Source organism: Phaethon aethereus (genome assembly GCF_964289735.1).
Source record: "Phaethon aethereus genome assembly, chromosome: 4".
Taxonomy (NCBI): domain Eukaryota; kingdom Metazoa; phylum Chordata; class Aves; order Phaethontiformes; family Phaethontidae; genus Phaethon; species Phaethon aethereus.
In genome coordinates, this window is record NC_138578.1 from 78,669,762 (window position 1) to 78,684,994 (window position 15,233).

The window sequence follows — 15,233 nt, forward strand, 5'->3', positions numbered from 1 at the left end:
GAAAGCATAGAAGAAAACAGTGTTTCATGGCTACATGCAGTTTTTATAACTGATTTTAAAATGTATTGGCCCCCAAATTTCACTCACACTTTGTATCCTGTGTTGGTTTTTGCATAGTAGAATATATTCTTTGGGTCCTACACTACATCGTCAAGCAGGCAATTCTGAGTATTTTCTTGTTTTTATTCTTTCTTGAAGCCTAATGATATCTCACACTGTGTATCTCTGATCACATGTATCTACGGAACAAAACCAAGGACTTACTGCAGGGTCCTTTTGGAGTGTACAATGCAACTCACGTCTGGTTTCCCTAAGGGTTAGATCAGAGGGGTGTTTTTCTACAAAGCTGATACTCCAGCAAGCATATGAAGAGCAATTGCTTCCAGCAGTAGCTTCAGAATATTCACTAATAATTAACCCATTATTAAGCAGATAGCTAGATAGTCCCTGGTTACCCAGAGCCATCTGTGTCGCAAGAGACAGTTTGCTGTGCAAGGCTGTAGTGTTTCAATGAATTCACTAGTTACTCAGAGTGTTCAGTAGCTGTATTTTTTTTTCCAGTTCATAATACAGAAAGAACTTCTGAAGGACATGCAGCACTTGGTGAATACATCTATATACAGTCAGCCAGAATTGAGATAAAAATAATACAGTGATCAAAGTAATTATTCTGGCCTGCCAGATACATTGAACAGACTAAAGAGGTTTTGTTTTGTTTTGTTTTTTTTAAAGAAAAGATTAAGACTTTATTCAAGGTGTATATCAAGCAGTATAACAAAACAAGCAAAACATTAACCTTTGGAATACTGTTGTAATGGCCATCTGTGTGAGGCATTAAGTGTACCATTTCATCACAGATCCTTTCTACTGATCACAGGAAAAAAATCACATGAAGGGCACAATTATGATCCTTAAATAGTTTCTCTAAGCGCAAATCCCAACACAGTGTTCTCTGCTATTCCAAAGATGGTGCTAGATGCAAAACGGGTACCCGAAACAAACAGCAAAAAGGAGACTGTGATTAACGAGCATTGGGTCACAAGTACAAGGGTTTCATCGCTACGTGAGAACACTTCAGAGAGCAGTCAGAGGCCGCAGGTTGTTCACATGAGGCTAGGGAGCATCGTGTCTCTCCAAGCAGCTTTCTCCCTCTCAGCAGGAATGAATAACCCGATTCTGCTTTCCTTCCATGATGGGTTTGCACTTACACAATTTTGATTGGCCTGGGATTAATTCCAAGGCGACGGTGATATACATGAAGTCCATCTTGTCTATATTTGATGTGATCCTGATTCAGCAATTGGCAACTGCTGTAACTGTGCTGACACTGGGCTCTAAGGCAAGAAAGGAGGCATGGAGGGCTGCACTGACTTGCTCAAGCTTATTCTCTTCATAATTGAGGTGAATTTATGGTGAATTGGTGAGGTAATTCACAGGCCCGTTTTTCCATGGACCATCTTCTGCTGCAGTTTCCTTCCCCTCAGGCTCAATTTACTTGCTTAAATAATGCATGTTTCACTTGGGCCTTGTGCTGGTTAAAGGCTGTATTTTCTAGGGCTGGCCTGTTCCCTTCAGGGTTACGCTCTCTAGACCACCTCTGAGAAGTCAGGAGGTGCCTGCCCACCCTACAGGACTGGTTGTAGAGGCCAGCAGCCTGAAAGTCCCCTATAACTGGGTTTTTCTTACTTAAGACAGATCTGTTGCTATTTTAAACCATCAGCTGAAAGACTACTTGCTTTTAGGAGGAGTAATCTGCAAGCAGTTAGCTGGCTTGCACCCTCAGAGCCTGAGCTGGGAGGAAGCTGAGAATTGCTCCCCGTCAGCATGCCCCTCAGAAGGCACCATCCGCACAGCCTTGCTTTGCTCAAGCCCTGAAATGCTCTCTTGCTAGGAGGGGTGGGCACCAGCGCAGCAATGCGACTCGCTGAATCGGGCTTGTTCCTTGGCAGAGGCTCAAGAGAAAAATTGCAACAAAAAGACTTCGTGTCTGGTGTTTATTCTGAAAGAACGCAAGAGCCAAAGGGCGAAATGGCAGACTTGGGGCAACGCCTGTGAACAACCTGTGCGTGGAAGATGAGGAATCAAAAGCAAATGACTGTTCTCTTCTGTATACAGAGCACTACAGCACTAAGTGTACGTGGTTAAGCATTCACATTTGTCTAGCTATACACAAATATACAGCTCAGTTGGTAAATTAATACATTTTTGCCCCAGATATGAAAAGGTTTATTTTTCTCATTTATACAGTGAATGTTTCGAGAGATATAAGGCAACTCCCTTGTCAACAATTTCACCTCAGCACTTAAGAAATGCTAAACAGTCAAGTTTATCATAAAACAGCAGATTAGACACATGTTTAATAATTTTGGTGAGAATCAATGTTAATACAGCGTGTCTGAGAATAGAATTTGTCAGATATCACGTAGTTCTACGTTGTGGTTTTTGGCATAACTGAGTGCAAACTTGTCAGCTTTTTTATCTTATGGCAGCCCATTGCATAGCAGGGAAACATAGCTTGCTTGCAACAGGATTTTATTTTCTGCTAACACTGTAGGCAGTTTTTCTATTTCTTTTTAATGTTTGCCAAAAGAAATCAAATAAACTCTAAAGCTGCTTAAAAATAAAACACACAAGCTTAGCTCCTCAAAGCTTTTGCTGAGTATCTTCCAAGGACTGACTCTTCTGTAACTGCTATTTAGACAGGTTTGTTGGGGTTGTTTCAATTTACTTTCTGAAGACTTTTTCCTTTTTACTCGTTGCAAAATATGATTGAATTAGCACATGTAAGGGAAATAAAATTCTCAGGTAATGAGGCCAAATGTTGTGGCAGACACAGGAAATACCTGCTTGCTTTTTCCACTTCCTAGCCAGGTCAGATAAACATTCGTGCGTGCACATAATTTATTTCTCTCTTCCCCACATATGTAGGAAGCTCTGTGGGAAACCTCAGGGATCCATCAGACAGGGACAGCTGGAATATTGATGCATATCTGGCAGAGAAAAGGTTTCAAAGGCCACTTCAGATTATTTCTGAGCCTGATACACTCCAGCTGGCTGTTGGCATCCCGGACTGCTGCACCTGAACTAGATTAACAGTACCACTCATCATCAAGCCCGTGTACTGATCCATCAGTGATGGCACGTTCTACGTAATGCTAAATGTTTTTCTAGTCTATGTGACGGGTCCAAGAGCAAACACAAAGGGTCACATAATTAACTTATGTGTGAATCTCACATGCTCAACACTTACAAGAGACACCAACTTGAAGCACAAATACACAAACCCTACCACGTTTTCCTCTTCTTTTATATTTCTCATTTATATATGGTACAAATACACCACTCCATCTGGTTCTTGTGGTTCTAACCAAACTCCATGCTACAGGAGAAACTCCAGGCTTCAAAAAGCAGCTCAGCCCCAGCGCCCTGCTCTGCTCGTGCAAGCAAAACAGCAGCACCGTCCCAGGAAAGCAGAGCGCTGGGACTGACACTGTGGCAGGCAGGGGAGAAAGGTGCATTTTCCCCTGGAAGTGCGTCACTAAAGCGATTCTAACTTCTGTCGCTGCAGCTAGTACAAGCCTGGTTTGCTCACACTTTAAAATTGGCAGTACAACATCTGCACAAGCGATACGGTATAGTTCTTCTAGCCGCCATCGTTTTCCACACAATACTCTCCTGGCTCAGGCTCATCAAAATTAAGACTCCCCCTTCCTTACATCGTTGAAACCACTTTTCTCTTGCACGTCTCTTCCTCATCCTCTGTAAGTGGTTCTGTCTTTATGGTTTTTAGCTCAATGATTTTCTCAGAATACACATGATTTACTGCAGAAAGAGAAACAGAGTTGCAGCTCAGCTTTCGCTAATGAATCTTGGACATTCTGTACAGTCCAGGTACTTTGATATTTATTACATCATTCACAGTCTTGAAGAGGAAGAGAAGGAAGAGAAATCCATGGCTTCTGCAAATCCACTTTAATGATAAAGCCATAAATAAATACACTGTCAATGTATCATCATGAGCAACTGATTATTTTTGTTTCCACTGTGCATTCACAGAGAGCGAGCTATGCAGACACAAACGAGAATTGTAAATGTACAGCTTTACAGGATTAGCGTGAGTGGGCATACACTCTGCAAACGAAACAAGGACTCAACCTGCAGTGCCTGCCAGACTGTCCGACCCACGTCACAGACAAACGTGAGAAGCGTGTAACAGAAGGAGAGAGAGAGGAGAGAGAAAGGCCATGTCTACAATGCTGTACATCAAAGCACATCCATCCCACTGCTGTTTCCTACATTATTAATGAGTAGCTCTTTAAGGCAGAAGAGAGACATTCTGTGGATCTTGGTGCTATTGGCTCATTGCACTCACATTGTTTCAGTGGCAGAGGACGAGGTACTTTTCTTCCTGAAGCGAGGTCTAAGGATCCTAGGCGGTGCCTGCAGAAAAGAGGAAACTTCAGTGGCATAATAAGAAGTGTTTTTTCTTTCCTTAGAACTCACCCATCTTTGTGGTACCTCTGCGGCAATGATCCCATTCCAGGCATGAAGTAGTGGAGAAGCAGATCTTGGCCCTGAAGATCATTAATGAATGACCAGCTGAGCACTACCTCCTTGAAGAAACCTGCTGTAGTCCTTTACCCAGGTCACACCAACACCTTCCCCTCTGGCACCTGGGTAGAGGTGTGGCTAAAGACTGCTAATAATATAATGATCAAAAAAGACCAGACAAGTTGGTGCTATTTACAGCAGCTCCTGGATCACGAGAGCAAACTGGTGGCAGAAAGCCAGCTCTGGTCTCACCCAGCTGCAGCCCCTCTGCGGGTACAGCTCATTGTGGCGTTACAAAGCTGAAGGGGTAAAAAACACCAGGCCTATAATTCTCACAAGGTAGAGCTCTTTCAAAAGATCAGCCTTCCACTTGGGAGACAGGCCAGACACAATCCATTGAAATTATTTCAGAAACCAGCTATTGCAATTCTGCCTTGCAGAGCTTTAAAAAGAAGTCCTGAATGCCCAGGAAGAGCCAGACCAACTCCATGAAACTGGTTTACTGTGATTAACCCCATTCCCCAGAATGAGATAGAAATTAGACTACCAAACAAAAAAAAACCACCCTGATCTGCAGTGCCTACTTCTCTCAGAAGAGTTCTGGCATGGCACTGTGTCTTGTGAGCTTCACAATAAGAAATGGTTACGAGATGTTGCGGAGGAGCACAAATTCTCAGTGTGGAGGCCTGTCATAGCATCATGTAGCACTGCAAGGCCTGGTAAGCTCTTCTACTCCATTTACATAAATATCCAAAGCCTTATTTTCTTTAACATCAACCTATTTACCTCTAACACTATGACAGGGTCTTACCATTCGTGAGGATTTTGTCATTTCTATTTTACAGGACTTTGAAACCCAAGATCATGCTGTGTTTCTACATTCCTGTGGTGCAGCAAGGTATAAATATTCATATTGGTAAGGAACTGCAGTGCAGCAAGGTTTTGTTTAGACTCCATCTAAATCTCCATCTGTTCCAGCTTGCCCATAAACCAAGGTAGTTTCTTGTAGCGATGGGATTAATCCAACACCCCACCCTACCTTCCAAGCCTGAAATCTTACCCCAAGTCCCCACCATGAAACCCCAAAAGCCCAGCAGACCTGGATGGGACAGCTGCATCCAGAAAGGCACAGCTGGAGGAGAAAAACTGAGGAAGAAGGCTGCTGTGTATTGGTAGTCAGGGATCCTGTAGCACACCAGACTCCATAGCTGCTGGCTCAGAGTCCCTATCTGTAAACCAGGAGCCCTAGGACACAGCCAGACTAGAGCAGTACCTCCTGCAGCATGGGAGAAGGTTGCTCTTTGGGGAGCCAGATGGCTCTTAAAGCAAAGCAGCCATTATCTGCACAGTAAAAACTCCAAAATCAGGAATGAATAGCTCTGTCTCCTCTGGGATGTCACCTGACAGCTCTGAGAGCAGCCTCAGAGGCTGCACCTTTCCACGGTAAAAAGAGCAGCCCAGCTTTGCATGAGAGCCTCTGTGACGGATACACTTGACCCCTAGCTTTGGTTCAGGTTAAGGAGCAACAGGCCTCATGCCCTGTGGTGAACCTGCGAGCTGGAAAGCTCCTGGCTCACGTACAAAGGAGTGAAGGTGCCTTGGAAAAATATTCCAAAAGGAGGTTTCAAAGCCCAAAAATGCACGATAACCAAAGTACAGAACAAGATACCCGAGCTAAAAGGAAGACATCTATCTTGTCTATACTATGGACTAACAGCCAACTACGCTTTATAAATATTACCATCAGGATGAGCCCAATTTGAGCTCTCCTTGAGCTGCAGCTGGACTGCGCACCAAGTGACTCTCCCCTTGAGCAGGGTTGCCTCTCAAGGTTTGACAGCCCTTACCTGAGACTAAGAGATCTTTCCTTGCCCAAGGTGGAGAGATACCTTACTCACAACAGATCCTTGGTAAGTGACTGACAGCATGCTGAATTAATACTAATGAAACAGTACTAATCCATGTAGCTACTCAATATTAATTATTATAAACATTATATAGATAATTCCACCTGACATAAACTGTTGTCCAAGTCTGAGACTAAGACTGGATCTAGCCACATACTGCTGCTTCTCTCTTTTGAGTGAGGTGCATTCCACTCATCCGTAACACCCCCAGAGGTAGGACAACCCACCAGAAGGACATACAACTGCCTACCAACCCACACTACTCCTGTTGCCTCACGCTGAGCCAAGGGGTGGGTGGAACAAACCCAGCTCCCCCCATGGTGGAGATCTCCCGGCTCGGATCTGAGAGCTGCTGGCTGTGGCTCCATCCTCCCTGCCCAGATCTGGAAGGAGTCTTTGCCTACATCATCTCCCGTGGAGGTTTTATTTCCTCCACAACAAAATGTTGCTAAAATTGCTTTTGGCAAACCACAGTGTGAGATCCTTTAGATCTTCTGTTTCCATGCAGCACCTTAAAGCATACTTGTTAAGACAGTGCCTGATTCAAAAACCTATCGTAGAAGTCATGAAGGAAGAACTGCTGCTGGTTTCGTTTGGGTTTGGCTAGGTGCGAACTCAAGCGAGAGGGACTAGGCTCTGAACTGTGAGTGCTCTGGCTGTGGGTGCTGGCTGTTTTCACTGTAACTATCCTGCCTTGAGAGTGAGAATATATTTTTCTCTATAGACACGAAAAATCAACTAGCAGTTGATATCCAAATCTTCTCACCCAAATACCTCCACATTAGCACATAGTTTAGAGCTAAATCCAAGTTTTGCAATTCAGATCCAACTCTGAAGCTCTGTATAACTATTAGCTCCACAGGCACTAATTCAGACTTCTTTCAGGAAATCTACACATGAAGAAAAGTGAGTGAACCCATAGCAAGACCCATCCCTGAAAAAGCAGAAACGTATTGTTTGGACTCAATGTTTTTAGACCAGAGATGTTCATTCAGTTGGAAGATTGAATGTCATAGAAGCAGGAGCCTTGACAATACGGAAGTACCTCAAGGGGTTGATCCTTCTTTTTAGGCCTTTTGTTCATGGATGCACAATCCAATGAATCGTTCTCTTCATCATCTGAGAACACTGAGCCTTTTGTTTCACAGTTTGCTTCAGGTGGCTTTTCATACTTATTGTCCACACCTATTTAACACGGCCATTTACAGCCTAAATTTGAAGACAAAGGATGAGGAAATCAGTGACGGTTTGATTCACACTCTGCCAAATGCCACCTCACTGCAAAGCCATGCATTGTCCAGGGATTAATAGACAGAAGATTCACATGTCACATTCTAGTAATAGCAGCTGTGGGGTTAGAAATCAAAAAGCCCTTGTTTATGAAGCTGTTATAAGCTCTATTTGGATTATTTTACGTAGAATAGAGACTAAATTCACAGCCTGTGATCATCTGCAGGTTGACTCTAGAAAGAGAGGTTTTTTGTTTGGCTCAGGGATAAATAAAATAGCCAATTTCTTGAATTGCTGATTCCATCCATAGTTCCTGCATCTGCTGCTTCTAGGAGTGTCCTCTAGAAGACACCAAATGAGCGTTGAAGCCCTCTGGACAGTACAGAGACAGCTGCTGCTGTCATCAGCAGCACTAATTGACTTGAAGCTGAGAGAGCTCAAGCCAAGAACCCAGCCTAAGATCCACTGAAGTTAACCAAAAGCTTCAATAGGCATTGAATGGACCCTCAGCAGTGGGAGTGTTGCTGCAAGACCAGAGACGGGAAAAGTCTCTCTTCTGTCACTCTGGAGTAAATCTTATGGAGCATTAACTCCACTGATGGATCTGAAGGCAAATTATGGCCCAATGACTACAGACCACTAATAACTATTTGGTGGTTCTTATTTTTGCAACTTATGGCAAGACCTTTGTGGGACTGGTCTTGTTGTACAACACAATCCATTTTCTGCCTTAAATCCAGACAGGGAAGCAAGATGGTATTTTTAACGGACAGTCCAAAGCAAGAGGTACATAAGAGGACACCCAGCATGACCAAGGTTTCTGCATCTCCACAGTTTCTTAACAGCAGGGCTGGGGCTTTCTTTGTTTGACAGATAGTTAGGCTTTTTTCATTCTGAAACATGTCAGGCGTGGAAGTGTGTGCTGTTTAGATGGCATTAACCACAATTATTGGCTCTATACTTTGACTGTTGTATGAACACACAGAAATAATGCTCTGTGCTTCTTGTCCCAGTCTGACTGTAAGGCTCTGCTGGACCAAAGACTAAAACCCAAAAACTAAAACCAAAGAGTCTAATTAGACTTAGAAGTCTAATATTTATTAATCTATTTAGAACCTTAAAAGCACAAAAGAACTGAATTCTCCAACAGCTCTTTCAGTTGGATCACAGAGACAACGGGGAAGTGATCTGGCTACAGCAACACCACAAGTCACGAGCAGGTCACTGGGGCTCTCTCCAGTGCCAAATTCAAGTCATCAGCGAAACACTCTCAGCCCCTGTGTTCAGCCCACAGGATGCATCTGCTGCCCGAGAGAGCCATGTACACCATCCTCTGGCCACTGACCCTGTGTTTCTACCCCTTTATCACCATTTGCATGGGCAGGCTAAAAGACACCATCACAGGTTTCCAGGAAGAGCTGGAAGTCGACTTTTTGCCATGTACTGAAAATGCTGATAGTCATGTTGCAGAGGCCCGGAATAATGCTGAATTGTGTTTTTTCTATATATGACTGTGGTGTAAGCCTGCACTGTGGGAAGAATTAAATGTTCTCTAGACCACATGGCAAATCAGTTCAGGAACATTTTATTTTAATGACTATTGTATTCTTCCACTTGGGAAGTGAGATACTCAGGAGGAGCCTAGCTTAGGTAATCTTGGATGTGGGAGCTGGTCCTTGTGCCTCTCTAAGCCAATGGAAAATGGAAGACAGGTTTGGTTTTGATGCTGTTTGTTCAGACCTTGAGCAAAGTTGAACCAAACATGACCAAATCTGCAGCCTGGAGGCTAAGTACTGCCGCCAACACCATGACTGCTCCCCACTGCCCTCTTCCCCAGCCGTCCCTCAGATGTGCCCTCAGATGTGGACTGCAGGCTGGCCCAACAACATATCCCCAGCCATGTGCTGCTGTGAGGAGACAATGGCTTTCCTCAGGAAAAAGAGGACTTCAAAATGGACAGGACAGAGGGATGTTGGAGAACCAGAATTAGACCATTCAGTGACCAGATTGCAGAGACACTGGCTGCTGAAGCTGACAGCATACAAGATTAGGCAAATATGCCCTGCTCCGCTTCTCCTACAGCCAGCTGCTCCACTGCAAAAGGAGACAGAAGGAACTGCCAGCCCTGATAACACTTCTGGGAATCCCATGGTTTTCTATTGTATGTTGCTTTCTCCGATATTATTCTCTCTCTTGAATTGGGTGCTGGGACAAAATGATATCCAGGCAGCTCTGCCACGCCCGTCACCCGTCTCCACAACAGGCACAGCAGAGGCACAGCCTCCTGCAGGCTCTTCCGTTCTCCCCATCAGCCTGAGCATCACATCCATGTCCTGGAGCTGCTTCTGTGAGGATCCGGAGGAGAGCTCAGCCTTCAAGCCAGCACATGCTGCTTTGACCCCTGCACCAGAGAGGTCTGTAAAGTCCACTGGAAGTTGGGTTGAGGTCTTCTCCCCTGGCTCATCTCATTGTGAATGAGGCACCAAAAACCAGCCAAATGAGAACAAGTTTTGCTTCAGCTTCACTGAACTGGAAAAGGGAGGAAGCGGGTCTATGCCAGGCCTTTCCACTACTTTTCTGCCCATTGACAAGAGCAGATCTTGAATACACAGGGCCCTTTTTTTAAGACCCAGGGCAAGAAGGGAGGATTCCCTGCCCATCCTGCCTCAGGGAGGACATCTGGATGGTGGGCAATCTCAACCTCACATTGATCTGGGTGCCAGGCTTTGTCCCATGTTTGTGGAAGCATTATGCTCTTGTGGGACTGGAGGCAACTCAACTCTGAAGGGCTGCTGCTCCGTAGTGACAACTCTGAGGTTTGGGGGTTTTTTTTGTGAATAGACCGATGACAGGATAAAAAAACTTATTTTCCTACACCAAGAGAGTGAGCCCTCTTCAGGAGAAAATATAGGGTAAGATATTAACCACAATAATAAGCACACATGTAAGGAATTAGTGAGAAAGGAGATGGATACTTAAAGTGAATGGAGGGGTCCTGGGACACCAAGGTTTGTTTCTGGGCAAGGGGCAGCCCGAGCAGCAAAACACAGTCAGGGCTGGCACAGGCTTATTAAGGACAGCGCTTGGCCTCAGGTGACCTCCTGTGTGTTTCTAAGAGCTGTCTTTAGGATCTGAGGCTCCAGGGCCTCAGGCAACTATCAGATGTCCCCAAAGTGGCAGAGCCAGCAGCGTGGGCTGCTCCAGGGGAGCAGCTGATATCCCCAGGGACCGTGTCACAGCCAGGAGGTGGCTCTGTAAAAGCATGGACCATATGCCAGACATCTCCCTGGGCTCTCTTGTCTCTGGGAGAGTCTCACTCCCCATCTCAGAGCAGGCTGTGTTTCAGGTGTCTCCACCTGTTACCTTTATGGCTTCACACCTTTGTGTGGAAGGGCAGAATCACTGCAGAAACAGGAAATCCACTGGTGTGCCAGGGCAAAAGCTGTTGCTGCTTCTTGTAAACATCTTTTTCAGTATCCAGGCCAGATTACATGCACTAAGGCAAGACAGAATCTGACTGCAAACAGACTAAGGAAATGGACTGCTTAATTCCAGTTCCTATCATCCTATCCTAATTCCTTCTAAGGGAATTGATATAACCAGCACATTGCATGGGAAGCCCTGAAGCTGGGCATATTCCAAATTAGACAGTCGAGTGCTCTGCAGAGTTGGGATGTAAGCTATTAAATACACAACAGGGAACAACCCAGCACAGACACGGGAATGTAGAGCCAGACCGACATCATCTTTAATCTCTGTGATTCTACAAGGGTTATGAAATCTTACTTGCAAAACTCTTCCTACATCAACAAATGGGATCCAGTAGCATGCTGGTTTTTTCAGCAATTGCTTTGATTCAGGCTCTGGTCTATGCTGCTGTGTAAATCTGGAGTAAATCCTATGGATTTTCATGAGTACAACAGAGATCAGGACCTGGCCCACTCTAACTACAGATGAGCAAATGACTTTGACCTAGATCCTCTGAAAAATTTGGACACATATACAGTTACAGGGGGAATCAGCACCCCGATACATTTGAGAGAAGTTGGACCCCCCTCTTATTTTGCTGAGCACAATAGTACTTCCTCCCATGACTGTAATTCCTCAGGAACAATGGGATAAACCACAGTCACAGACTACACAAGCCAGGAGAAAGGTATTGTATTATTGTAATGGAAGATAAAGTCATTCCAAAGCTAAGCCTTTCCAGGAGATAACTCCTGGAGTTATGAAGAGGTTGCCACACCACTTAGTAAGAGTAAGAGAACAGATATTTATTATACGATGGCGATCAGCTTCTTTTCCCTGCAACAAAGATAATTTTGCCATCATTTCCAAAAGACACTGACCCAAGTCATGTACTTCCCCGACAGTTTTCATTGCCAAACCAAGAAGTTAGGAGCGGCCAGCTCCACCAGCACACACTGCCCAGGAGCCACAAAACAGAGGCAGGCATCCTTTCCAAAGCTGAAGTCAAGCGCAACCAAAGCAAACAAGTCTAATCACATTAACAAAGTCATCTGTTAATAAAAACACATCCCACAAATGATTAAGTTGTTAAGTGCTAGTCTATTCCAAACACCTCAGAAGAAAACTCATGCAATCTGTAACACTTACATCAGAGTCCCATAATATTTACATAGAGAAAAGGAAAGAAGAAACTGTTAGGGAAAAAATTTGGGTGTAAAGGGGGAAGGAATATTGTTTCATAGCACAGCAATCCTCACCTTTGCTTTCATATTTTCTGTGGTTCAACTGGAGTTTATTAAACAACAATTAATGTTTTAACTTTCTGTAGGTAAAATGCAAAGGTACTTAAAGGACCTACTGATTTTCTATGAAAAATTTTCTTCCCCGAAATAGCAAAAATCATTATGAAAGTATTTTTAAATACCCAGAGAAACTCCAAAATTGCCATTCAGAGGTACTGTTGCAAAGTGATGCAAATCATCCCTGTAAAAATTTGATTCAACATTTAGTAAAGGGACATTTTAAGGAACAAAATGTCTAGAGCCATAGAAAGTTGTTGTTTTTTCTTTAAGTTCAATGAGAGAGAGGTTAAAAAAAATCCCCAGCACAAGAGCTGGAAGCAAAACTGGCTAAGAACAAAAATGAAACCACTTACACCATTTAACTGACCTAGTTCAGAGTTATATGAACAGCCCCCTTGATGCAAAGTCAGTTAGTTTTTTAAAAGTACTTTCCACTGTAACAATCTCATGTGCAATTTGTAGCGTACCACAAAGAAGAGGTTGGATACATCTAATATACCAGTACAGTGATTTGTTTAAAACACAATTAAGTGAATGTCCCATTAAGGTCCTCACTGAGCTGTACTGCAGAGTGTGTGTAATCTGTCACCTTGTCTTCAGGGTGACAACCACATGTCGGAAGAGATCCAACATTATTTTATTGGAAAAACCCCCGGGGCTGGCTTTATGCTGCAACACCTTGTGGATGGCTGACTGAACAGGTTGGCTAGGCTGACCATCAGTCACTGCCGAGCTGTACTTTTTCAGGTGTACATTACTGTATCAGTCACCACGATGGAGCACAACCCTGTGGTGCACACTCAAAAACCAGTCCCATTCATCACTAACATCCTTGCACGTTTCTTACACTTCCTAAGGCTCCTAATCCGCATTTTAGTATTAAATACCCCTTCAAATACATGCAGCCACAACAGTTCTCCTCACATACAGCTGATTATTCACTATCTGATAGATATATTTATCATCTGCAAGGATTAAAATTGTTCCTCCCTCTCAACCGTGCCACAGGTCTTTGCAACAGCACCTATGAGATGTTAGTTGACAGAATACCACTGAACATAACATTTGTTACTTCTTAAATGCCAGTTCCAAGCAAGATTGCTTAATATTGACCAGCGTTTAATCATTTACCAGGCACTGCCAAAAGACAAACAGATATCCTTGGAGATTTTCACTCCGTCCTTCCTGAAGGAAGAAGAAATCTTAAGAGCTCTTACATAATTGTACCATTGTTCCTTAATGCTGCAGCCTGACTTTCCACAGGCCGTAAACACAGAAGAGATAAATCAGAAACTTGTGTGAAGACTTGGAAGGAGTTTTGCCAGCAAAGGCCTGCCATTGAAGAAGAGCAAGAAGAGCTGGCACAGAAGCTGTCAAGAAGACACACTGGAGTGTATATAGTGGACCACGCTTCCATTTAGTGAAGCTGCCCAGAGCAAAGGAGGATGCATGTCCTGAATTGTGTCAAAGCTTCGTCATGCGCAGACCATGAGGCCAGCTGGAGTGAGCCAACTGGGCAAGAAAAAGCTCTTCTGTGTGGCAAACGGCTTCAGCAGCAGAGGAGACCATCACCGCTGACAGTGATGCACCAGTACAAGGGGAGTTCACACTGCACTCAGCCTAGCCTGCATAAATGCATGCTCCCATGGCACCTGCAGGCCATATCCTCCTGAAACCACCATGTTTTGGCCCAAACTGTTTTTACCTTGTCCAGTGCTTCTCTCAGGATATTATCTAGGGAGCAGGATGGGTAGACTTTTGCTCCCACCAGCCTGTGCTCTCGTAAGAGCTGCAGAGGTTTCTATGAATCAGCAAGCAAAACAATTTTCACCTTCAAAGGCATTAAGGCAACTGCTCCTGCCAAAAAGGCGCATCATGGCTCTAAACCAGCCTTCAATACTCCTGTTTGAGGTAAGGCTCGACTATCTGCCCATTTAGATTATAAGCTCTTTGGAAATTAGTGCTATAAACAATTGTACTCTGAAACTGGCTACACAAAAGTTTGCACCAAGGTAAGAAGAGTGCCAATAGTTGAGGACAACTTAGTCCTAGCTAAACAAACTTAGCTGCTTTCTTCCCCCTGCTTTTTGTGGCGTTGAGAAAATGTGTTTACATTACGTAGTCAGCTCCCCAAGTTGCACTTACAAAGGAACATTTTAAATGGCAGGCTGTTGTCTGAGAGTGCATTAATGCATCTATTGCCTTGGAGACAGAGAAAGGGCAGCCTGTGGAGACAGAATGAACCCTCTATGAGATACTGCCTCAGCATATCCCTATTGACATGGTCCAAGGGACTAGATTATGTCAGGGGGGAAAAAATAGTAAGACAAGCCAATCTGAAAGACAGGGCATGCAATTTAAACCAGATCAACACAACTTTGGGCCCAATTTGTAAGCATATTGGACTCATTACTGCTTTAGTGTCATTAAATGACATTGCCAAGATTAATTCATGACAATTAAGTACTTAAGGATTCAGTGATTCTTTTTATAAATAACACTTTGAAGTCAAATCCATAAAATTGGTTTAGGCTAAAATTAGGAGGGTGCTAATAAATTGCAATGGGAATACAAGTGTTTCATGATTGCTTAAACAGGTACCACCTTAACCAGGCTTTCTTCTCCTGTACAGTGGCACACTCACCCCAAATGTGCTAGCGCAAAGAACCAGAAAAGGACAACAGGGAGAGTGCCAGACCAAAAATGAGGATTGGTTTGCCATTTACACAGTGTGCAAGGAGACACTGTCAGGCTGGGATCACCAGCTTCCAGG

At 44.0% G+C, this 15,233-nt stretch overlaps 1 protein-coding gene across 1 annotated transcript in view; it reads right to left on the reverse strand.

Annotated features, from left to right (window-relative positions):
* Positions 1–4,368: 4,368 nt before the first annotated feature.
* REEP1 (receptor accessory protein 1) overlaps positions 4,369–15,233 on the reverse strand; it is a gene marked incomplete at its 3' end in the record, with an annotated part of 69,956 nt that continues 59,091 nt past the window's right edge. The window contains exon 6 of the mRNA XM_081999179.1: positions 4,369–4,440. Within this exon, the coding sequence (XP_081855305.1) occupies positions 4,369–4,440 (72 nt within the window). The remainder of the gene's footprint in view (positions 4,441–15,233) is intronic.